The sequence below is a fragment of the Cydia pomonella genome, chromosome 18, assembly GCF_033807575.1.
Source record: "Cydia pomonella isolate Wapato2018A chromosome 18, ilCydPomo1, whole genome shotgun sequence".
NCBI lineage: Eukaryota > Metazoa > Arthropoda > Insecta > Lepidoptera > Tortricidae > Cydia > Cydia pomonella.
The window spans coordinates 13,253,699-13,280,078 of record NC_084720.1 but is presented as its reverse complement, the minus strand read 5'-3'; the positions used below and the strand labels follow the sequence as shown (position 1 = coordinate 13,280,078).

The 26,380-nt window shown below is 35.3% G+C and overlaps 1 protein-coding gene across 2 annotated transcripts in view; it reads right to left on the bottom strand.

Annotated features, from left to right (window-relative positions):
* The window catches only part of LOC133527507 (thrombospondin type-1 domain-containing protein 4-like), a 61,758-nt gene that overhangs the window by 15,265 nt on the left and 20,113 nt on the right, over positions 1–26,380 (bottom strand). The window contains exons 3-4 of one of the 2 annotated variants that reach the window (XM_061864545.1): positions 25,090–25,201; positions 23,339–23,469 (exon numbers count right to left, since the gene is read on the bottom strand). In XM_061864545.1, the coding sequence (XP_061720529.1) occupies positions 23,339–23,469; positions 25,090–25,201 (243 nt within the window). Of the gene's footprint in view, positions 1–11,102; positions 11,201–23,338; positions 23,470–25,089; positions 25,202–26,380 lie in introns of those variants that run through there. The other variant, XM_061864546.1, reaches the window with a different exon arrangement.

Below are 26,380 nucleotides of genomic sequence, written 5' to 3'. Positions count from 1 at the left end.
GAGAAACGCACGCTTTGATCTGACCAGATGAATTGCACTTACGCACAGAACCCAAATCCCTGCTGATATCTTTACGATATTGCGGTACGTGCCTTGACAAAATCTGCATTGCATTTATGCTGCATTCAAAGCTTGTTTTAGTTTACATAAAATATAGCGACATCATACGGCGTGTATAGCAGATTATTTGCCATATTATTGTTATTTATTGTCTGAATAAATTTATGTAAAATGAAATGCATTTTCAATTGTATGTTATCTAAACTAGATACTACAGACTACAGTCTATAACGCATGCAAAGTTACATGGCTTTAGGTCAGGTTTCCAGATGAAACACAATATTTTCCCCATAACACCCAGAACAGACATTTTGTGCAATAGCATGAAAACATCCCGCTACATACATATTTCCGAGAGTGTGACCAAAAGCAGGTGGTGGCCGCGAGCCAAAAGTCCACGTCTCAGTGTAGTAGACGTGTCTGCATTATGCACTATCAAATATTAAGCCCTGCATTTATTTTTTAATTTGAATCAGGCAACAATGCCTATACCATGCTTTATAGACTATAACATACATACTCATTTTATAAACTTAAAACTAAACTCTTTTGGCGTCAGAACGGCGTTGCTTCTTTGAATCATCTGTTCTTGTATCGGATTCGGCAGTTTGCATTATTGATATATATTCCATGATCAATGCACTCGCATAAAGTACAGAAGTTACCGACAATTTTAAGATAAAGCAATATGGCGATTATGCATGCTGCAGGATGATAATCAAGACACGTGGAACGTGGAAGGCATTGCGGCTTTAACGCTGAGTGTCAGAGGTTAGTGTCGAATTAGACTTTAAAAGCAAATTATTCATATCCTGACTTTACTGACCAGCTCAATAAAAACTTAGTTGAGTAAAACCTATCGTATAAATTGCCCATGCACATTTGATTGAGCGTAGAGAAGGGAATGAAAATATATTCGCAATAAAACTGCCATAACCGAACAAGATGGCCAAACTTTTACTTCGTTTTTTTAGCATTAGTAAATATAGGCTTGTGGTTTGAAATCAGGCGCGTTTTACGGTAAAATTTAGAAGTAAATTATAAGTATTTACCATGCTAAATTAGATAATTCCATTATTATTGACAATTAACAATTTGGCAGTGGTGTTTGGTATTTGTACTTAGGTGTTGGGATTGTTGCAAATAAAAAGTTCAGACGCGGTAACAATAATAAATCTATATTAACACAACTCAATACTAAACTAACACTAATTACAATAATAAGTAGGGAGCGATATATAATCGAGCTCGACCATTAAAGATAGGTACCAAGAGAACGCGAGGGAGCGATACGATATCAAGCTCAACCTGTGATGATAGGTACGAGACAACTTGTCGAGTTGACGTCTGACTACGAACTATTTTAACTCCCGCGATCCCTATGATTATAACCTTGCATCAGGTATGCAATAGGAATAGCGGTACAGAACCTATAACGGTTTCGCACATGGCGAATCCTAACGTTTCCCACGAATTACCCCGCTGGCTACAAATTAGTTTATGACTTAAAGTTAACAATATTCGGAAACTGACAAAGAAATAAAACAAAGAGAGATTAACACAAAGGCAAGTGCCGACAAAGGGAAGGAAACACATAACTTATATTACAATGTTTTTACAAGCTCATCCCTGTAACGGTTATAATAAACAGTTACGTATGCTATTAACTAAAATGCACATTGCGCATAACGGGAAAAGCTAAATTAATGTATTATTTATTTTATATCATCTAAAGCTTGGGCGAATGTAGGACGCAGTCCCTACAGTACCCCCTTACCAGTGATGAAGTCACGATAGAAAAATGGAATAAAACAATGATATGGTAAAAACACACAAATGAAAAGGGTAAAAATATTACAAACTACCTATAAAAGAATGAAGTAAAGCTAAACACAAACAATAAACGTACAATTCTAGATGTACAGTGTATACAATTGTTAGTTACAATTCGCTTAAGTGCTATGTTAGTATCATATACGCTAAAATAACTACAACAATCAAAATGTATGGATACAACATGGTGAAAACACAATAAAAATATATGACAGAAAAAAGGTAAATTATGCTTAACTAAACACATTAATTATTTATTAACCACCTGCTTGGTAGTAATCCGGAAAACGGACACGTCTACCTGATCTGGTTCTGGTGACGTTATCATTAATAGTCGGCGCTTGTTGTACAATAGGTACAGGTGCTATAGCTGTACTCGCATCGTTATTTGTAGTGGAAGTTGTTGGTTTCACAACGAACTGTGCCGAGTCATCCTCGAACTCGTGCGACGGTTCTATGTTATCTGCTAGTACATAGGCTGGCTTAAGTCGGTCCACGGAAACGGTTACATGATGCCCTCGTCTGTTAATAACAAATGTTTTATCATTTCTCGATATAACAGCGAATGGTCCTTCATACGACGATTGTAGAGGTCGTTTAGGGGCATCAACACGGACAAAGACGTGACTAGCTGTCTTTAGGTCTTTGAACACAAATATATTGTTACGTCCATGCTGGGTTCCTGCGACTGGTCTTAGGTTGTAAAAAATAGTTTTTAATCGAGTGACGAAATCTGATGTATCCAAATCGCTGATTGTTCTGGGTACTAAGAACTCTCCAGGTAAGCGAATGGTTTCACCGTAAACCATTTCAGCGGGCGTAGCTTGCAGATCGTCCTTGAATGCTGCGCGAATACCCATCATTACTGTAGGTAAAACTCGTGTCCATTGGTCGCTTTGATGACACTTAATCGCAGCTTTTAATTGGCGGTGGAATCGCTCGATCATTCCATTGGCAGCTGGATGATATGCGGTAGTTCGCAATTGAGTCGTACCAATCAGATTGTTTAAATTTCTAAAGAGATGCGACTCAAAATTTCGGCCTTGGTCTGTAGTGACTCGTAACGGTACGCCGAAACGTGCGATCCAATTTGAGTAGAATGCCCATGCTACCGTTTCTGCCTCTTGGTTCTCAATAGGTATGGCTTCAGGCCACCTAGAGAAGCGATCAATGCAAGTTAAAATATATCTGCATCGTTCTGACATTGGCATTACAACTATGTCGATATGCACGTGTTCAAATCGAGTAGAAGGCGGTGCGAATGATCCGACAGGGGCTGACACGTGACGCGTAACTTTAGCACGCTGACACTCTAAACAGCTTCGAGTCCATTCTCTGCAGTCTGATTTGATAGACGGCCAGATGAATTTCTGCGTAGCTAATTTGATAGTAGTCTTGGCTCCTGGATGAGATAATTGATGAACAGAATTAAAGGCAGTTTTTCGGAAAGGCTCAGTAATATAAGGCCGGACAGACGGAGTAGAAATATCGCAGTAAATACTTTCTTCGAGCCCAGGTAACTGTAAAAGCTTAAGCTGTAGCGTCGAATCAGTCTTGTTTAATAGCGATAATAAAGTGTCGTCCGATTTCTGAGATAACGATAAGGCTTTCCAATCAATTCCTCGTTCTATGGGATCAATTTCAATCCGAGACATTGTATCGGCAGGTATATTCTGCTCTCCGCTAACATGCCGGATATCGGTTGTAAACTGACCGATAAAATCCAGGTAGCGGAACTGTCTTGGAGTGCATTGTTTATCTTTTTTCGCAAATGCGTACACGATAGGTTTATGGTCGGTATAGATTGTGAATGGTCGCGCTTCCAAATTATGTCGAAATTGTTTGACAGCAGCATAAATTGCGTATAGCTCTCTATCATAAGTAGAGTATTTCTTCTCGGCACTCGATAACTTTTTAGAAAAGAATGCTAACGGCTGCCACGCGCCATTCACACGTTGCTGAAGTGCGGCGCCAACCGTGTTGTCTGACGCATCTGTGAATAGCGCCAGGTCAGCGTTATCTTGAGGATGGGCCAGTATTGTTGCGTCGGCAAGGCATTGTTTGCAGGCCTCAAAGTCTTTAATACTATCAGGTGTCCAGTGAATAGGCGCTTTACCTTTGAGGTTTCCCTTTAGTAAGTCATTTAATCTAGCTTGATGGGCTGAAGCGTTAGGTAAGAAACGTCTGTAGAAGTTTAGCATACCTAAGAACTGACGCAACTGCTTCGCTGTGGTAGGGAGTGGAAAGGAGCGTATAGCTTCTACTTTACCAGGTAATGGGCGTGTGCCCTCCGCTGACACTAAGTAACCTAGGAATTCAACTTGGTCCTTACCAAACACACACTTAGAAGGGTTAATCACTACACTATAGTCACTTAATCGCTTAAATACAATCTCTAAATGTTTTAAGTGTTCATCACTGTCACTGGAAGCAATCAAAATATCGTCTATATAACAATAACAAAAGTCTAAACCACGTAACACTTCGTCCATAAAACGTTGAAAAGTCTGAGCTGCATTACGGAGTCCAAAAGTCATGTATGGAAACTCAAATAATCCAAATGGCGTAGTTATAGCTGTTTTAGGTATATCTTCCTCCGCCACTGGAATTTGATTGAACGCACGGACTAAATCTATGGTCGAAAACACTTTTTTACCACTAAGAGTCTGGGAAAATTCTTCTATGTGACGAACGGGATACTTGTCAGGTAACGTGCGGTCATTAAGCGCGCGGTAATCTCCACAAGGTCGCCATCCATTGTCTTTCTTTTGCACCATGTGAAGCGGCGACGCCCAGCTGCTTTGTGACGGGCGCGCTATGCCCAACTTTAGCATGGCGTCGAACTCTTTCTTCGCGGCGATAAGACGATCGGGCGCTAACCTTCTCGGTTTTTGAGCTACGGGCGGTCCCGGTTTCGTCACAATGTAATGTTTTGTATTGTGCTTCTTTTGTGTTGCCCCGGCACCGGTCAGGCAGCCGAGTCCGAGCCGGCGCTATCAATCACGACAATAACCGGGGACTCGCCTTATCACCGAGTTTTAAGACAATATAGTGACATCACTAAGCCTTTTTTTTTTTTTTTTTTTTTTTTTTTTGTTGACGGAGTGGGAATGCATTTACGCACGGTGTGTGGGACTCGCCACTCCTTTCCCCTCTCCAGGGAAGAGGGGGGGAGAATTTAGCCCTACCCACTAAACCGACATCACTAAGCCTGACGGTCTATAACGGTTTCGCACATGGCGAATCCTAACGTTTCCCACGAATTACCCCGCTGGCTACAAATTAGTTTATGACTTAAAGTTAACAATATTCGGAAACTGACAAAGAAATATAACAAAGAGAGATTAACACAAAGGCAAGTGCCGACAAAGGGAAGGAAACACATAACTTATATTACAATGTTTTTACAAGCTCATCCCTGTAACGGTTATAATAAACAGTTACGTATGCTATTAACTAAAATGCACATTGCGCATAACGGGAAAAGCTAAATTAATGTATTATTTATTTTATATCATCTAAAGCTTGGGCGAATGTAGGACGCAGTCCCTACATATCTAAAGTTAAAATGACGAAGTATACCCAAATTATTGTCATCTCTCTTTACAATTAAACTATTACGTCAAATTGATTTGAATATATAACACGGAACAGTTAATTCCCATGATGTTCCTACACCTCCCGCTATCATTTATCATTGTAATTTAGGGTCCCTTTTAACCTCGATTTGTTCGCGTGGCACTAGTAAATATGTCAATTATTGTTATTATGATATCCCGCCCGGCCTAGCCGCTGCTTTTACAGCTTAGAGCCACATCGTAATTTAAGATATATGGATAAATGAACAACTTGGATTTATTACGTTCGGAGTACAACTTGTGTAACTTTATACGTAGTTTTTTTATTCATTCGTTTAATTTTTAAGGATATTTTTGGACTCTTATTTCTGCTTCTCTGATTTTTAGAGTTTGCATGTATGTCACTAACTTAAATAAAACAACCTTACTTTAAAATTAAAAATGTCAAATTCAAGCCATGTTTTTCCAACGCGAAAAGAAAGGAAAACCAAAAGTTCATTAGCATATAAAAATAGATCTATTTTTTTGGAGTAGTTATAAATATTTCGGTCGGTAGATCTCAGTACTAAAAATAATATAAATTCCATTAACACGAATAATTAATACCTATAATATATCGGTATTGGCCAACCGCCAAGCACTAATTATTTTCTAGTTTCATTTTACACGTGACATTAACGTCAAGAACAATGTCGGTAAAGTGCAATGCATTTGTGTAAACTCTCGTTTTAATATGTGTGTTTAATGGAACAATGCCACGCGCTTCAGAAATATTGTGACATGCAACAAAGTCTAGGTCTAAAGCGATGAATGACCACTGACAGATCAAAGGTAGGGTGAGTGTTAAATGACTTTTGTTAAACATTAAATAATTTACAGACTTTATTTTCAAACTTAAACGGTGTACGACATGCGCCAATTTCAAAAACCTTTTTTTTAGTTTTATTTAAAACATTATAAATCACGAAGACATGATGTTTATTTACAGAATATCAAAGTAAACCATTAAACTTCAAACCGATCCTAATCGTACACACCAAAGCAAACGTGGGCAATTGTTCCAACTAAAGAGCACGAATCATCTAAAGTGAAGACATTACTCAATACAAATCGAACACAAACGCTACCTATCGCTCCATCTAGCTGCGCACGCGTCGCTCAGCTGTCAGCTACCGGCGTATTGTTTGTCTTTCTGATCTACTAACCGATCACAAAGACGTAAGTACAACCATACTCCCGCGATATATGTCGTTATTGATTAACATGAGTGATATCACTGCTTATGGTAAACATTGATTCTGAGATGAAATGTCGTAATTGAGATCGGCGCTGGCTATTAGGCTAATGAGCCTGTCAATTTGGATTAATGACCATCTGTTTTGCTGGCAGGATCTACATGTACTTATGCAGCGAAAAGTTTTCTTTCAGAATTGTTATTACACAAGTGGTAGCGGTTTACTGTTGACACTAAAGCTTTTTTAAAGCAATTTTGTTAATGCAAATAACCAATTCTAGAAACGTGATGGTTGAAAAATTACAATCTTAAAACAGAAGAGATGCTACAACTTGCCACATTATTTTGGTAACCTACATTCAGATGTCTCTGTTATGAGAGGAATATTCCTCCCAACGAGTATATACTTGTAGACATTAATTTTAAAAACCTTCGCAGTCGACAGTTTAGATGAGAGCAATGATAAATTCACGCCAAACATATTACTTAATTCCGCAATCGAAAATAAAAGCTACCTGATATCCAAGGAAAACTACATTTTTATGTTAATACTTGGTGTAGGTATCCATATCCAATATCCTAATGTAGGAAAATGTTTTGACCTGTTGTAACAATACTAGTTTTGCCACCTACTAATACGGCCTTTGGAGATTTGATAAAGACAAAGAATTTGAATGTTATGGCATGATGATGATGACAAGGGAACACAATATTTAAAAAAATTATATGAATAAGAGCAGCAAATAACGTAATAGATAAAACAACATAATAGATCTAAAAGTATTTTGTAGTGCGACCACGTTACAAAATATAGATATTAGTTAATGTTAGTTAGAACTTATTTGCAACAATTCAGAATGTCACAGTATCTAAATTGATGATTGCAAGGAAGAATTACATACTAGGCAGGAACTGGAAACATAGGGTGAAGAACATGAAAGTTGGCTTCATGTATAGGTACATAAGTAGATATGTACGAGTAGACGCTAACTCAAACTATGCTCAAAAGCATGCAAGTGGGCAAGGCCACTTTGAATGACTTTGTTTTGTATAAAATGTATTAAATTTCATTACTTTCTGGCATATAACAGTAATGTGACATGGTCGTTTGCAAACAGTTTATGAGTTCTCTGTAAAATGCTCTTCAACTTGGGAGTTCCGAACATAAAACAATTAGTGTTAGTTCCCAGGTTTATAGTTGCATGCTTTGGCTGAACGCTAGTTTGTAAAATGACTGCAAAACTAGCGTAGACTGGTTCAAGCACGTCTCAAGATACGTTGCAAATATTCTTCCATTTACCAGTAAATTAATATTTGAAGAAGATTATCTTTACTTTATAACTCGTACTGTTTTTTACTTTCATATTATTCTTGCTGCATTTATACACTCACAAGAGTAAGCCCTACAAAATATACTTAAAAAACATAAATCACCTGTTTGAAAAACGCATCCAATTTAGAGATATTTTTTGACTAAGTATCTAAATAAACTAAGTTCAAAACTTATGTGAAATATAGTATACACAATAGTGCAAATTAAATACACATCGCAGATTAGAGTAACAAATTAACAGTATAATAACCACTACTGCCGGAGAGAATTTCGAACAATTTGATGATGATTAATAGCTGTCTGTTGAAATTAAGATGCCTCTGTTAGTACGGCAAATTAGGGTTGTACATTTACACATCGTTCACTCTGTATACAAAATAATATTAATAATGTGTAATTTCGTGAGCATAAATATTATTTTATTTTCCTAACAACTAAAACACAGTTTAATAATTTTTTTGGTGTCCTATTAATTGTAGTTTTTAATCAACACTAATTCGAAAGCGACTATCTTTAGACACATTTCGTAATAAGTATGTATGCTAGTTTTAAGGTATTTATCTATGGCCCAATAGTTGCCTGAAAATAAAAAGTTTTCATTTCATTATTGCTGTCTCTTATAAGATATTAAACCCATAGCAGTATTTTACTCGAAGACAGCTTTAATTTGTATGTTTTTGACAGTATTTTATGTATTATTACTTTGCCACATCCCTAACAACACTTTAACAGATGTTATTGAGACCTTCTAGCCGCAATTTGTTGATGACTATTTGCGAAGCTTTTACAGTGTCCCGTTAATAGATCTTAACGAAAAATTAGCAGAAGCGAGTCATCAGACGCGGTAGACGCGTTGTCATCCTTGATTAGTGGTTATCCGCCGAATCATTGAGCCGATGTACTAGTTCAATTATATTTCTACGTATGTCTACAATTGTGCCTGATAAATAAAAAATACTAGCTACGTATATTCAAAATAATACAAATGCGAACATAACTTGTAGACAGCAACAATATAGTTTTTTTTGGTCTATTTTTAACAGGTACATATTATTGATGTTTTTAAAACTGTAATAACTCTTTAAAAGGAATGACATTATTTCGGCACGGCAGTATGTCATTATTGCTATAATGACAAATGTCATGTTAAGTTTTATTTTCGAATTAGTAGGTGGGGTTGTCCTTGAGATTCAAGATGGCGAAGACGTCTCGAGAATATTTTTTTGTGTTTTGCTCATTTATGTTGTTCAAAGTGTAGTATTGATAGCTTATTATGCAGTGAACTATCGTGGAAGTGTGCAGTTAATGAAAAACTAATCTTGAAACGCGTTTAACCATATTTTAATCAACATCCGGCAATCCATCGTGGCTTTTAGTAAAGTCGAGCTATCTCTTTACTAAAAGCATCTACCGAACAACGTCATGCTCTACGAGCACACTTAAAACTTACAACGAAACTTGACATTGGCAAAATCATCATAGATTTGATGGAAGCCATATTTTAAAAGAAGAAGAAGAATTAGTAGGTTAAGTGTTTGGAAAAATTATTTGATAATTTACCACGTCTGTGCACCTTTTTCAATTTAGACAAGAATAATTTATACCTATTACATTATTTTCTAAAAGAGAGTAAATAAAATGAATCTTGCAAGCACATGTCATCATCGTTGTTGATATAATCCAAACGCGTCACAGTACATGAAGCCAGAACTATTCCCAGCCGCTGACTAACTCCATATTTACTGCCGTGACTTTAAACGCATTTCAATAGTTCGCCTAGATAATAAGTTGCGATAAATGTGTCCTGATGGCAAAGAGATTGTTCGAAAGTTAGAAGACGATATTCAACTTCTCGGTTTATAATTTTAACCGGAACGTTTTTTTGCTTGTTAAGTAGAGAAGAGAATAAATCATACGCAAATAACATTGACTGTTGACATCCAACATTAAATTGCTAATTTGCTTTATATGATTAGATAAGTCTAGAAACTAAGAGTTGCACCTTTAAAAGTAAGAAAAATCACAAAACTCAAGATGAAAAAGACGATGGGATGACCCTTGGGAAGGGCTGGCTCACTTCTAGACGAAAGAATAGGCATAGCCATTTATCGTGGGAATGTAGCCAACCTTGAAGCCAGGCTGTAGCCTTGTAGCCAGCCCTACCACAGGGAACAGACCTAAAATATACCTAAGTTTTATTTTAATTTATTAGTTTTGATTTATTTAGTATATAGTTAACTTTAATGTAGTTAATTATAGAAGAAAGCCATTATTTCACAAAAATAATAATTACTCGTAACGCACAACTAAATCTTGGTTTGTATAACTTTGAACGGCCAGGCATAGAAATCTCATACCTGGGCATTCCACGAGTGTCTCTTACGGATGAAAAGCGTACTTATACCAAGTCATCCTTAGAGAAATGCTATGTAGGTATAGGTGGAATGCTTCTATCACATAAATAGAGGTCCTTTCAGATTTGGTGCCTACGCTCGATTCATCCAGTTACGTTAAGAAGGTAATTATTAGCCAGTTCCACTCTGATCGTCAATATTGAGGAGATTATTGAGTTCGAACTACGAACGAAAATTTAATGAATGAGTTATGGAACAGACTTACTGCGGCGATGCGAAAGGCGATGCTTGTAATCCATTATAGATCCAAGAAAATACGCGACTTCAATTTACATACATGGTGTTGTAAGAAATATGCACAGGTATTAAACCTAATGGCTCTCATCATTAACCTTACGGTTAACTTAGCTGTTTATTTTTTGTTTGCGTATAAGTTATGTTATTCGTAGTAAGGTTCAATATAGAAAGATTCTTGTCGAGTTAACGTTTGATTGTCATGTTAAAGTTACATCGTTTAGCACCTTACAGTATTAATTGTTGGAGATAAGAGACTTTTAACGGAACTTAAAAAGTTTTGTATGTTCGATGCTTGTACACGACTTTTTTATTTATGCTTGGATTGTAATGTACATACAAATGTATATTTTTTATATTAATCGCACTTAAACAACTTATTTTATAAGGGTAACCGGCACTTTAAAAACTAAAACCTTAGAAAGTAAAGTTCTATATTCGAATTTGTTTTTTTTTCGGACCGAAGCTAATGCGCTGGCTGTCGCGCGCCGCGTTGTGCACTACTGGTGAGACGCGCACGCGCCGGACCCATTGATATGTGGAAAACCGAGTGGGAATGTACCAGGAGGACCAGTCACTTGGGAGGAGGGTACAGGCAATATATGAAAATTCTACCATACATTAACTTCATAACTGGTGGAAAATATAAAAATCAACTAAAAATAGATGCGTTCAATTTTTTCATACAGATAGGATTATGTACGTAGCACGCGTATTTCATAGAAAAAATTCAAGGCCTTTTTTTTAATTCAAATACAAATTTAGGTGTTTTGGTTTAATTATGATACTATGATTAGTTACTGAAATAGTTTTACATTCTCAGATTATCTCTTCAAGAGTGAATGTTATAAAAGAAATAAAAATGTTTACACGATTGTTAAAATAGGTCAAAATTACCGCTAGTCATCATAATTTATAGAAATAGTTCCTAATGAAATGAAACAGAACATGGAAAATCAAGCGAAATACCTAAATCACTTTAACATTATGCACCTAGTGCATCCCATACATCACTAATGCATCCAACATCATAGAGTAGCAGATTTAGTTTCGTAAAGCTCGAGAATCGAATAAATCACTCAATCAATCGACGTCACTCGATCGATTTAATCAACATTCGAAATTCAAACTTAGTACGGCAAAGATGAAGGAAAAGCTAATTTGGAGTGAAGTTTTAGACGAATTTATTTTTAACCCTGTGAAAATATTCCGTTCGGTAAGTAAATTGATGGCAGTGATCAACAAAAATCTGATCGGCTTTTTATGTACGGTATCACATGAGTGTACCACGCGTAGTTGTTAAATTTAGTTCATATGCCTGGGGAATAAAATTCAAATCTGAATACGTTTTTGGCTTTTCAACAGTAATGCACACCATTGTTTAATATGTCAGTGTCAGTTTCTGATACACACGATGTATACGAAGACAACACAGCATTGTCTGTAGAACTCACTACGGCAGGAAGTTATTGATAGTACAAGGAGATGAATCTACTTAAACAATATTTTTACCACAAAATTGGCATTTTATAACGATACATTGATTCCTTACAACAGAGGCAACAGGAGTGGTCATTACTCCATACAAACGTACTCGACTGTTTCCTCCGTGGTTTTTAAAGCTAGATCATAGTACATTACGATACAAGTGCGAAAAATAGGAAATTCGAAACGAGTGGCGATAAATTAAAACACGACCGAAGGGAGTGTTTTAAATCGACACGAGTTGCGAATTACCTATTCGCACATGTATCGTACAACGTTTTACAGTACATATGGCCCTTTAAATGTTCGACACAGTAACATAATATGCTACTTCTCGCACTAGTGCTATAAAGTAGCCCCATATGTACTGTAAATGATTTTTTTTCAACATAGATTATAATTATTAATATATGTGTCGGACTGTTTTGCTTTTTTTGATAATTTTGTTTCTTAAGGCGCTAGTGCACTTCAAATATTTGCAAAAACGGCATAATTTACTAGGCCGCAAAGAGAAGTATGGTATTCAAAACTTACATATCTGGGCTTACATATTTTTAGGCTAATTCTAAAAAGCAAAAAAACAGTTCGACACATATAATTTTTTTATCATTTAGATCTCAAAATAACGTTACATTTGGTTCAGTTTTGGAGGAGAAAACAGTCGAATACGAAACATCAAGTTTTTGAGATTTTTTCGCCTAACCTGGCGTTATGCTTATCGTACTAGTTTCAGGTGCCGCTTCCGTTAGCGAGACTGATATATTCACTTAAAATATATAAATCTCAGCTCCCATACATTATATAAGGACACATCTTCCAATTATGAAGGGTTCGATGTACGCCCGATTACTCTTAAACACATCATTACGAGTAAATTGAGTAGCATATTATATTAATAACATCAAGTAAGTATCGCAATGTTTTTTTTTTAATAAGTAGGTACAGTCAGCGTCAATAGTAGCGAACATTTGGGTTTGGGTCCTCCTTGTAAGTAAATGTGAAAGCCTGTATGAGAAGAACCCGCAAAACTGCTGTAATCGTTGAAGGGACAGATATGATTTAATGTCTGTTTAGTCTTACTTATTACATGTGAAAATGGCATTCAATGTAATTTCATGTTTATTTATTGAGTAATAACTTACGCATACATCAAAATCGTATCTACAAATTTCATTTTCTATGCAGTGTCATAAAATAATCATCTAAGTGTTATTCAAAAATCTTATGACAAAATGGTAATTTCTGGACACATTTTGCAACAACGTAGGTAGTCATTATTTACTGTTTACGTTAAATTATACATTCTTGATTTAACGTATAAATATTGGCATTAGGCTTGAGCATGTTTGAGGTGGTTTCTGAGAATTTCTTGACTAATCTTTTAAAACTTGTAGGTTTGTGATATGTACATATGATCAAAATACCCCGACGATTGCTTTGCTAGCAAACACTTCATTGCTAATTATATTTGTAGCGGTAAGTCCCAGAGTGATAGATCGCATTATATTCCAAAAAATACCGTGTTATTAAACTCAAATTTAGGATGTTTTTGTCCCATCCGTCTGTCCCCCGTCCCACCAGATTGGAAAAGTCGTTGTTCTATCGGCTTTTTTAATTGTTCTTTTGGTCGGGTAGTTTTATTCTAAATGTGGTTAAAAATCTGTACACTGAAGAACCCCATACTATAGCCCCTCGAGAAAATCTCGGCAAGGAGTTCATTCGTAGTGTACAGCTGTAGCGTACGCGTGAGGGCATTCCTCTTTTTAAACCACACGCAGCGCGACCATTTCTATTAGAAAGACACATAAAGGACTCGTTCGTTTGGAGTATTCTAACAACTAATAGTTCCATGGACAAGCGTTAGTACTCGTAGATGTCACACAGAGAGTACGATAAGTACATAACATATTACACATGACAATAGGTACAAACATTGTCACCATGCGAATACATAATTTAGCTTTAGCCATAAAATAAAATATTCAGAGTCATTGGCACACATACAATGGCCATAAAAGATTTACGTATCGCATTGATACAGATGAGGTAGGTTTGGGAGAATTAAATGGAAAACTACTAAAACTAATAATATTTACATTATTAGGTATCCAAAATGGCAATAACGGATCCTTTGAGGATGACTGACGCTAGACAGGACCCGGGCCGAGGTGTCCGACACGTCATTTTCTATGACGGCTGATCGGTGATCACGTGGTGCTTTCCATAGAAAACGATGCGCCCGCGCCGGAAGCTCCGGCCCGGCCCCGGCCCGGTCTAGCGTGAGTCATCCTTTATAGTTGCGTCATTTCCGTCCTTCTATCCGTATCTTTTAATAACAATAGTAACCCCTGAAAGTTTTCACTAAAAAAACAGCTAGCTTTTTTAAAATAAATTGAATCCATACGTAATCCATTTATTTATTTACTTAATCTTTATTGCACAAAAGAAAACCTTATAGTACAAAAGGCGGACTTAATGCCATGAGGCATTCCCTACCAGTCAACCTTTAGGCAAAGCAGAGAGATTATGGGCGTTGCTACTTTAACAACAACCAAATATAATACAATAACATACCATACAATAATTATATCCCTTTTTTGTAATTATATTTTAGCGTTTCTGGTAATGGCAGCTGTGATGAAGGTACAACTTAAAGATTTAATTTTGGTACGCATAACAGAATAATCAGCCAACTTCCATCCAACCAACCCCATTCCATTCTTCTTAAGCCAACTCTACACACTGACATCTTAATAATAATAATATTTTATTTATTTTAAGGTTTTTGTTTTCAGTTGACATTCTTTTTTATTTTCTACTTGACATTGTTTGAATATCATATTTAACTTATTCATTGATAGGTACTCTGTAGTATCATGGTACAATTTCAGTTTTTTTCTTTATTCCTATTAATAATTTTTGGCATTTTGATATGGCAAATATTATATGATAGATTTATATACCATTGTATATAACTACCTCTATACTATAACATTATATTGTATTGTAATAATATTAAATTTCACATTGTATCCGACGATCACTATACGATAAGTAATTGCTTATGTATCCTTTTACAATACATTAACTTTGAACATTGTATTGAGAGATAAATAAACTAACTAACTAACTATTTTAAACAACCCTCATATGATATTTTTTTTATATTCAGTTTAAATATATATGATGCTATTGACATAATAAATCAATTTAGCTCGCAATATTCCCAGTATACCTAATATAAAATAAAAATAAGTTAAGTTAATGTATATAATTTTAGTCTTAAGGAATAATAATATTGTGTGCTGTTACAGGGTGTCATGTACCTACCGTTTATACTTGTAACACCTTACTGTATTATGAACATGACTACAATGAAATAAAGAATAAAGAACTTTTTAAAAACATTTGATTTAATTAAACTATTATTATTGATTTATTCGACGCCCTGTCTGGCTGGCCTAGATGGTACTGACCCTGCTTATGAAGCCGACGATCGCGGGTTAAAGTCCTGGCATATATTTGTGTGGTGAGCACAGATATTAGTTCCGGAGTAATTATAAATATGTATATATTATATTTATCGTAGTCTAAGTCTCTACCTACCTCATCGCGATAGGCTTCATATTATTTTCGCCACAGGCAAAATACGGGAAGTCAAGACTCAATTTGAAGAGTTACATTTTACTATGTATAAGAATTTGTTAAATCTCAAAAATATATATGCAACAAAAACTAAAACGTTTGCCATCTACTTATGAAAATGTTACCATAAAATAATCTTAACTTTACTGAATTATTTATTTATATATTTTCTAATTATGATAATTTTGTTATATTCTATTACTTGATAGTTAAGTTAGCTTTGTTCTTTTGCATGCCTGATGTGGCAGAACATGCATTCATGACAATCTCTGACACGACTATTGATATGTATTTAGTTTTAGCAAAATAAATAAATGGTTCATTGATTGATATTTCAGTTTATAAATAAAATGCGTTAATAACTTTACACTTTACGGTAAGCTTACATTTTTTAATTAAATTTTTCATAATAATATATAAACAACCTTAAACTGCTAAAGATTTGTAATGTTGTCCTTCTCAGCTAATATGCTCCTAAACTTCCTTCTTTGGACAAAATGTTTCAGAATTAATGATAGTTATACATATTATGTTTATTCTACCAAACATACAAACATCAAACTATTACCCACGTAAAATCAAATGGCATTACAATTGACAAAATTCGGCCAATAAATTTTAAGCTATTGGTCAGGAAACTATGCATTAAAATGACATCACGGATTCAGCGATAAGGATCGCTAGTTTGATTGACCAATTAGCAAGTCCCGCGGTACTAATGGGATGCAAATGGCGTGAAGATATCCAGAATACCCTCGCCAACATGGAACCAGACATACATTTCCCATTTTAGGAGAAAGATTCTCACCCGTGAGGTGAATATTACATTTTCTAGAAAATTCCTCGGGGTTTTACTATGTAGCCAAGATTCGTAGATTGTAATAGATGTGTAAAGTCTAAGACAAATTTTTAGGTTCGAATTTGATAGTTTAGACGATGTTACAATGCCATCAATAAATATTTGCCACGTAGGTATACGCAAGAAATATTTCGTTGGCAACTATTAAATCTTTAAGTACTTTTATGGATATATATAAAAATATATATATTTATTTATTTAAATAAATTAGCATAACATGAGAATCAGTACAATGATCCCCACCTCAGATCATAGAAAGTACTAGATGGCTGACGGAGGCGTGGCGCGTGTCGCCGCGACATGGCCACATCGTGGCCATACCGGCCCGCCGTAAGACAGTAGCAAATTAGCTGTCATTGAACAATGTGCGCGTCAATTTTATTGAAATGCCGAATTGTAGCGTTATTTTGTGTCGAAATAGGAGTGCATCCAAAAACTATAAGGATCATGGAGTTACATAGTACATTTTTTTTCACGTATTAGTCAATAAAACCACACATTTTAACAAATAAATCCAGTGACATATGATTTTTCTGAGTCAGACCATGTTGTCATACAAACGCGTGGCAATTTGTCTATGCATTCTACATTGACGCTTTGGCATGGAAAACTATTTGTAGTGTCCTTAGCAACGGCGCAATGCATTAAACCGCTAACGATATTCACAGGGACATTATTGTTTCTTGGTACGACCGCCAACCGCTCCCTTCATTGACGCCGCGAAGTAGAGTGGTGCTCGTGCATATAATTGATCTTTGAGCGTTATCGATAAAAATGTTTGGATATACTGCATACACACATTAAAAATAATTACTTTCATACGAAAGTAATTATTTTTCAAGTAAAATTTTACAATTATTTTATATGCACCTAATGTTTAATTTAATACTTATTAATTTGGATTAAAAATCGAAAAGGTAAGCCAAAAAATAAACTGATTTAATTAAGTACAATTGTACAAATGTTTTATTTCAGAAATAAAATAATAACAATATTACATTTATGCTGGCCCCCACACTAGGCATAGCCTGTCCTGTGGTGGATAATACGGTTTACAAGTAAAAAAAAAACAATACTACAATTGAAAATAATAATATACAATTATTTAGAGTAAACAATTGAAAAAGAAACGGTGGTGAATGGAATTTACAGAGGTACAGTTTACAGTGAGTCAAAAAAGAAATATGTTCATGATTGCAATTTTTTTTTGTTTCCCGAAAATCCCAGTATTAACGAAAAATGGATAGATGCTACAGGAAGAGGGCCCTAACTGGTTTACGAGCGAGAAAAGTGTTATTGGTTCGGATCATTTTCAAGAAAAATGGTTACAGTTACAGATAGAATATAAATATGTTTAAAATAATAGTATATTGTATACTTAGTCGATCCAAAAGTTCTATCAGAAAGATTTTTACTGATAATTATGATTACTGTTTCCTTATTATTCGTACATATGATATAAAAGCTTATTTAATGGTGCATTATACTTACTATATAACATGCTGGAATTGCTTTCAATTGGTGACGAAATATGCTATAATAAACTGAAACTTTTTTTTAATGAAGCGCTCGCGTCTTACGACAATCCCAAAGTAAACAATTTAAACAAACATTACATCAACTAATGACTAAAATGTAAACCAATTTGATTAGTTAAGCATAAACAAGCTCTCGCATCATGGTACATGTTTTTTTTTTTTTAATTATAAGCTTTGTGTTACATTTTATCAGTAAAAACCTTTGTGAGAGAACTTATGGCTCAACTAATATACCTTACACGTACTTAAAAATTTTTAGCTCGTAAATAAGGTCAAAAATTTTAAGGAATATAAATTAAGTCTATGGCAATTATTACTTAAAACAAAAATGTCTAAACTATAAGGTCATTTTCAGAACATGTAAAATATCGATAGCTCTATCGAATTGTCCTCACTCTAGTGCCGCCGCTCTAGGCTCCTACACCGCGCGGTTTGGCCAATCACAGCGCGTGAGTTGGTTGTCTGGCCACGCCTTTAATGATGTGGTGGGGGACAGTTGGAGACAGCGAGACTCGTTGAAATTATGCTTCGTTATAAATCTCCTTACTTCTTATATCTATGATCCCCACACTAGGCTCAACCTGTAACGTGGGAATCTCAGAGAAATATTGAAATGTTGCGGCTCTTATTGTAACAAAATTTGACTGAATGTTATCTTGTTTAATGAGCAACCATTTTTATAAAATTTTCGCCATTGGAATACATTAATATCGGATCCAGGCTAAAAATACGTTATTTTTGGAAACTATTTCAATTGCCTTGCCCATATCTAAGGTTAACGTCACAATGCTCGACATACTAGTGACAATAGCACAGAAGATTTCTTACAAATATGTACAACGTTGAAATACCATTATCATCCCAGCAAAGTGCTCTAGCCATGTCACTAACTATTCTAATCAGTACTGTTTATTTTACGATCTTTTTACTGCCTTCAAAGTGTTTATTTCGCAATAATAGCGTTATTACTTCTCTTACAAGTACTCTCGACCTCACTAAATGCATGTTATGTTGTATACGCGTCTACTTGGTCATTCAATTTTGACAACGGAGATGTTGAAGTCGTAAATATAAAGTCGCAACAAAATTTACATACCCAGTAGGCTGTCTATTTAAGTTTTTTCCAAAACTATACTGAAAAGATCCTTAAGTAGGCATTAAGGGTGGGCCACACTCTGCATATACTCGCAATTTACTTCTTTTTAAAGGTAATTATAACTTTACAGCCCATTCTTTTTTTAAATCGAGCTCAACATTCGGATAACCTACCTTTTACAGCTTTGCATTGTCTGTCAGTATCTTAATAGTATTTTTTGTTAAAATGTAATATAATGATAGACATCAATAACAGGATCTCAATAATTTCTTAATAAAAATCAGTGAACTGTTCAAATTGATTTTACATGCTATAGTCGATTTTATTGCGATTTGATGACGACAGTTGACACGCTCCAGAACTTCTCAGTATTAGCGAAATGACTATGACAATGTCCAATAGATTCTACGAAAACACTTCACATTACTATAAATATTTATATAAGAAATTAGTGTCTATTGAAATTTCGCATTAAGATTACTCAATAACCGCCAACTTTGAAACTTCACACAAACATCTTTTTTCTTTCGATAGTTAGCGATTTGTAATTATTTAAATAGTTTTCGTTGTATGTATTGGGCGTTTCTTCGGTTGCATTTTTAAGAAGCCAGCATCTGCTTGGCTTTTTAATGCTAAGATCTGGCTTTGTCACCTTTCACAGTGAAAGATTTAGCCCATTAACCCTCACATTTTCACCCACCATATGAGCAGAAGGTCAAGTGCTGATCATAGGCGTCTCCAAGAAGCTCTACAACAACCGATCGTGCCCCCATCTAACGGACCTCTGCTACCTCAAATATGTCACTTTGCAAGCAAAAACATTTATAACAAAAACCAACCTTACATGCATGAATTACACGAAACAAATGCTAAGAACCGACCATTACAATAGCTTATTGGTCGTATAAAAGTCATATAAGGCTTGCACGGGCACGAGCGGCGCCAGCGCGCATTTACCTACCACTTAGTGACTGCAATTCGTGTTAATAGTATTTTATTGGCGCCCTTTTATAGATTATCGTGACTGTGATTTTGTTGTGAATAAAATACACATCTTGCCGTTATATGCTGTAAGGTCAGTAGGTAGAGAAAGCTAGTTTTGCGCGTGTAAACTTTGGTTTGGTTTTATTTTATTTTTTGGTTATAAATACTCAACCGTTTTTATTGCTTTCAAGCAAAGCGATTGGAAAATAATTGGAAAGCAAGCACTGTTTTTCGCAATAATAATCCTTTTTAAGTGTCCCTTAAATTGATACCGACAGAAACACATATAAAAAGTGTTTAGAATTTTAAGGGAACTTTGAAAAAAAAGGACAAAATACAAATAAACAATTTTTTATTTGTATTTTGTACGCAGTTTATTTGTGACCTACAGACATTACGTTGCAACACAGTACGATATGTTATGTGGGGCAGTTTAAATGTTATCCTAAACCAGTTTTTTGACAACTATGAACTACGAGAAACATGTAGTATCAAGCCAAATGTGTTTAATGACATCTCCTAACGACAGTGGGAAACAAAGCGGAACACATTACAAACAGTTACAAAACATGGGCGAATCAAAAGCTCAGATAAAGACCAGTATAAAACCTACTCATGGAGGCAGAAGGAGATAGATAGGAATCTGCCAGAGTGAGATGGTGACACATATTTGTCAATAGCAAGTAAAAGCAGCACAGCTATAAAAGCAGGACCGTGAGCGCAAATGTTCGTCGCTTTACTATTTCACATAGTAGTTTCACTTCGACATGTCTAATTATAATGATAATCTAATTGCGTTCTTAAAGGATGTCATGATGACTCATACTAGAACGGTCCGGGCCTGGGCTAATTCGTCCGATACTTCGTTTTCTATATAAAGGATCACGTGATCACTGACCGTCGAAAACGGAAGTGTCGGACGCCCGCATCCTGTCCGTTCTAGCGTGAATCATCCTCGGGGGGCCTACCGCAAAAACCGAAAATCGCATATTGCGGGGATCTTTCTCTTTTACTCTTACTAAGACGTAATTAGAGTGACAGATAAAAATGCCCGCAATTGACGAACTTCGATTTTCACGGTTATATCCCAGGTCCAAAAGATGCATAGTTGCTACGCATCTCGAGGTCATGTAAGATTGGCCAAGTGAGATTCATTCGCTTACGCGTACGCAAGTTATGGGAATACATGGCCGGGACGCAGATCGCATTCCGAGGCGAAATGAATCTATCGCCAGAACAATAGTTTCAATAAATTTACGATAACGGCGAACATGTCCTTGCCGATACATTGCAACGGGGCATTTTATAGCACAGACTTATAACCTTTTCACAGCTTATACTCGTAACAGAAATAGCGTTTATGTAAAAACAGTTCATCGATTTTGAAATGAAGAAACATTGGAGTTATCATAGGTAGGTAATTATTATTAAAAAAAAAAGCCAAGTACGGGTCGAGCCTAATAGAGGGACCTTCATACAGTTCATACGATATAAGGGTTAGCACGGCACTGTGATTCATTTCTTGCGGCTTCAGTCTTTCAAGTGCGTGCGTGCTTATGAAGCATGCCGAACGTTATCCTTTTTGTAGTTATGAAACAGCAAAAATTTTATCGCAGTGCGTTCTAAGCCTAAAAAAGCCGTACCAGTAATAAGGGCTTTCCTTCGCGGCACTTACATACTTTTAATAAAACAAAAGTTTCTTGGATATATTTACTTCATTGATGGTTCAACCAATGTTCAAAACAATTTTAGATTTTCATGGAAAGCATTTGTGTTTCAAGTTTCATACAAATAATTATAACTCATAGTGTTCGACTAAAATGGCTGTGACATACGAAGAGACAGACGGACGGCAGGATTATTATTATTATTTTTATTTATTACAGATAAATCACAATTACAGAATATTTGATAAAAAAGTATCGTTAAACCACAATGGTTTTTCTCGATACTCCAAACTGAAACTGTGATGGTTCCGTTTTTGTCATTTTGCTAAAAAGGATAACTAAAGTCTATAACTATCGTTTTAACTACAAATGTATTGTAAAAAAAGTATTTTATTATGATTTCTTAAGCAAAACATATCGTAATTAATGATTTGTAATGACTAGATCATGTATAATTTATAATTACTATGAATTTATACTGAATCCTCTTCCCAGTTGGAAACTTGCATACATGGCAATCGTTTTACAAACTACGACTTACAAAAATGCCTGGGCCTTCATTTCGTTTCTGTGGCCAATCTTCTGTTCGCACTACTCTGTGAATTTAATCAATCGCCTATTCATGACGTTTTATTGCAACGAATAATAGGCCACAATCGAACACAAATTATTGGCTAGGATGTTACTATGCGGACTCAGTACTTTTATGATCCACATTTAAATAATATTAATATAAGTAAATAATAGTAATTAAGGGAATAATTAACATGTCACGATTTTGGTGCTTTATTTCTTATTATACGTGACTAAATAATTAATAGAAAGTGGCGTAAACTAAAAATTAGGAGGGTGGTAAGATTAATTGGATGCAAAAAATACGCAAATAAGTATACAAGTTAGCACTGATTTCGCGGATTAGCAAAGTAATACTTTTACTTTAATTAAACGGGATTAAAATTTAAATGTACATTCATTTAAGACTTAAATTAATCTATTTGTCCTGACCTTTCACATGTGACAGGAAGATTCACTGCCTCAGTCTTCATACTAAACTTGTTGTTAAAGTTATTTGCGTAAATTGTGAAAGTTCAATTTATCAACTTAATAATTGTTCAATTAGCTAAAAAACTAAAACTAGTGCCTACGCCAATTCATGGGATTAGTTGCCAAGCGGACCCCAGGCTCCCATGGGCCGTGACAATAAGCTGGGATAAACGCTAGGAAGATGATGAAGATGATGAATAATTGACCAATCAGCAAAATATGCACCTACTCAAAGTATTTTTAAAACATGCTGTGTTGTTAGTTTCATGAAAACAAATGAATACATGTGCAAGATAATGTCTGGTTGATAAGTTCTTAACTAGGTAGCTCTTACCTTACAAGACCCCTGGACACAAATGGCTCGGAGACCAGGCCTGGTGCAGGGAGTACCATCCGCCACCAAGGCCAGAGAAGCGTAGAAATGCTTCCCAAGAGGTCTGCAGTTCAGCGTACATGGAAAATCGCCTGGTAACAAGGAGTAGGATGTAAGCGTTTTGATAAACATATTGACTTACACGCTATTTATTTATTTATCATCTGCTAATAAAATAGAAGGAAACAAAATATATGGCGGGCCGCGCGAAACTGTCGGCGGAAGATATGGCTGCCGCGCGGGTTTTTAGCTTTATCTCAATTATTTTGAAAATATACTTCTGTTTGAAATGTTGCTTGTCAGATCCCTTAGCTATTATACTAAAATTATATGGCTATGTCATTGAGGTAGAATCGGTAATCGTATCCGTAACAAAATGTTTCCGCACCTCAATGAAGTAACATTTTAAGGTTTTGATTACAGTTTGCTCTTTCAAATATGCTTAGCCTACTTTACGTGTAATTTTTTTCACCGCATTTGCCCTTGATTAGAACGTGTAAAAAATAAAAATTCTGATAGAAAATTACATACGTATGTACTTGGGAAAAAATAATTTGAATTATCATCACAACGCTAAAATATCTGACAAAATCCTACTTTTAGAGAGCTTAGCTTAATACTCAAAAGACACTAGTTAACCTTTTTCTTATCACAATAAAATAACTTTGTTAAAGGCAATGTATCTATCAAAAATTTAAATTTTATGATATTTTCTACTCTTTTGACGGCACCGTGACATCAGTTCGTTGCCAAACATTCATGGTAAATAATCCCTCCTAGACCTCCTAATACAGTTACGTCTGTAAATATCGATACGAAACATATGCCAAAAATATGTATACACCTTAATATATGGGCAATGAAGTCGTGTATACATATTTTTGACATTTTTTTCGTATCGATATTTTCAGACGTGACCGTACCTTGTTAACCTTTCAATTTAAGTTAGAACGTGGAATTTTGTAGTCACGAAAAAGTGAAACAGAGTATTAGAGAGGTACTTTACATAAACACGACGTATCGATGATTGGTGTCAGAGTCGTGCGTTTGGAAAGACTTGACTTGAGACTTGTATTGAGAAACCGCATCAATGAGGATCTCTTTGAGACGGATCAAAAGACTAAGTGTTCTTGTGATTGATATTTATCTTGAACAGTCCCCATCAGATGTACCAAGCGGCCGAGCTGCTCATAAATATCTGAACACTAGAGTGCGTTCTAGTGCCTCAACAGTAGAGTCGTGTTCATATATTTGTGAGGCCTTGGCCGCCCCGATATATCTGATCTTAGCGACTGAAAAACGCTAAGTGAGTTTGCTACTTGTCACAAGATGTCGCTAGTACCTATAACACGTGACAAGTGTAAGAGACGATTAAATAACAAAGACAGCCTATGATTATATCAAATTCGGATTATTTGCTGGTCATACGTAACATCATTTGAAAAAGTAAGAAACTTGACGATCAATTGTAATTATGTTTGCAATGTAACAGAACGAAGATTATAAAAACAACGATAGTATAAAATAAATAAACGTACTGATGAGCTGCCGACAACTTTCAATAATTACCTACAATATTTCCACATGGTAAACTTTCGGAAACTCTTTTTTCTAAACGAAAGGACTTTGTTTCTTGTGATTTCTGAAATCTACGAGAACTTTTTGGAATCTATCCGCAACTTGCACATAAGCAGTAATAAGTAAATACTGACCGTCTATATAAGGTACCCAGGTGTAAAACCGCCCCCGGAACGGCCGGCGATCATACGCCGAGCACTGCTCCGCTCGCATGTCTGATGCACTCGCGACCCCGGCGTGACATGGCTGCAACAAAATACCATAAGGCCATTAATATTAATATAACTGCTGATATGTTATTAAGTATCTAACCTCTTTAAAACCAAAAGCTAAGCTAACTCATTTTTGGAATGGAGCGGATACTGGCCGCCAACAGTCAAAAAAATAACAAAAAGGATATCATATATTCGTTAAAACAAAGGCTGAACGTCAATTTTACTCTCATTAAAAATATTAAATGTACTGAAAAATTAGAAATACAGAACATTCTAAAGGACAATGGGCACTTTTGTATGGGGAGTGTCCCATGGATGTATACTGTTGAGACATATGTCGTTTTAAAGCTCTTAATCGTAGTATTATTTTAATGTATGGCACCAACCTTGGACCACTTGCAGGGACCGAGCTATATAAAAAAAGAAGTTGCGCATATAAGCAGTTATATTTCCTTATACGCGGGATATAAAAAGTTTTAGCGTATTTTATTCGAAAGAATATAAAAAATGCTTTATGTTTTTTGTATCAACACCAATGATAAAGTATTTAAAGGGACACAATGTACAGTTTAAAAAAATCGTCATTCTAAAAATTACTTGATACACAGCGAAATAAGAGTGTATACAAATGCCATGTATATCATGTGAAAAGTATTTTTATAAGCTATTTTTCGTATAATATAACTGGGGTCAAATCGTTGCAGGGACCAAAATAAAACCATTTAATGAGTTAATTAATTGTAGTTAATTACGCCTTAACTTTTCTACTCAACGCCAGATGTCGCTCTAAAGCAAAATTCTACTTGACGTAAAACATTTATACATAGCGGTAATCTCGTCAGTCTTACTCCATCATTTTAAAAAGTATAGACTAGTTTATGGATTTCTAAAGTTATGTCAAGATGACTCTGAATGTAATATTGTCAACAATAATTGTCAAAACACGCAATTTAAAATATTCAACATTGTAATTACAAAATATTATATTTCTAATACGCTATAATTTTCTCCAATCGAAAGGCACTCCATTCCATTGATCTCAGAGAGTATGCTCCTTGATGATCTTCACTATTCATGGGGTAGGTAAGATAAAAGTATTATTTTTTCTCGTATAGCTGCTATATAGCGTTCGACTCCATGGAAAATAAAGGCTCCAAATTATATAAAAAATATAGCATATATACAAAGATCAATTTAGATAGTATTCCAG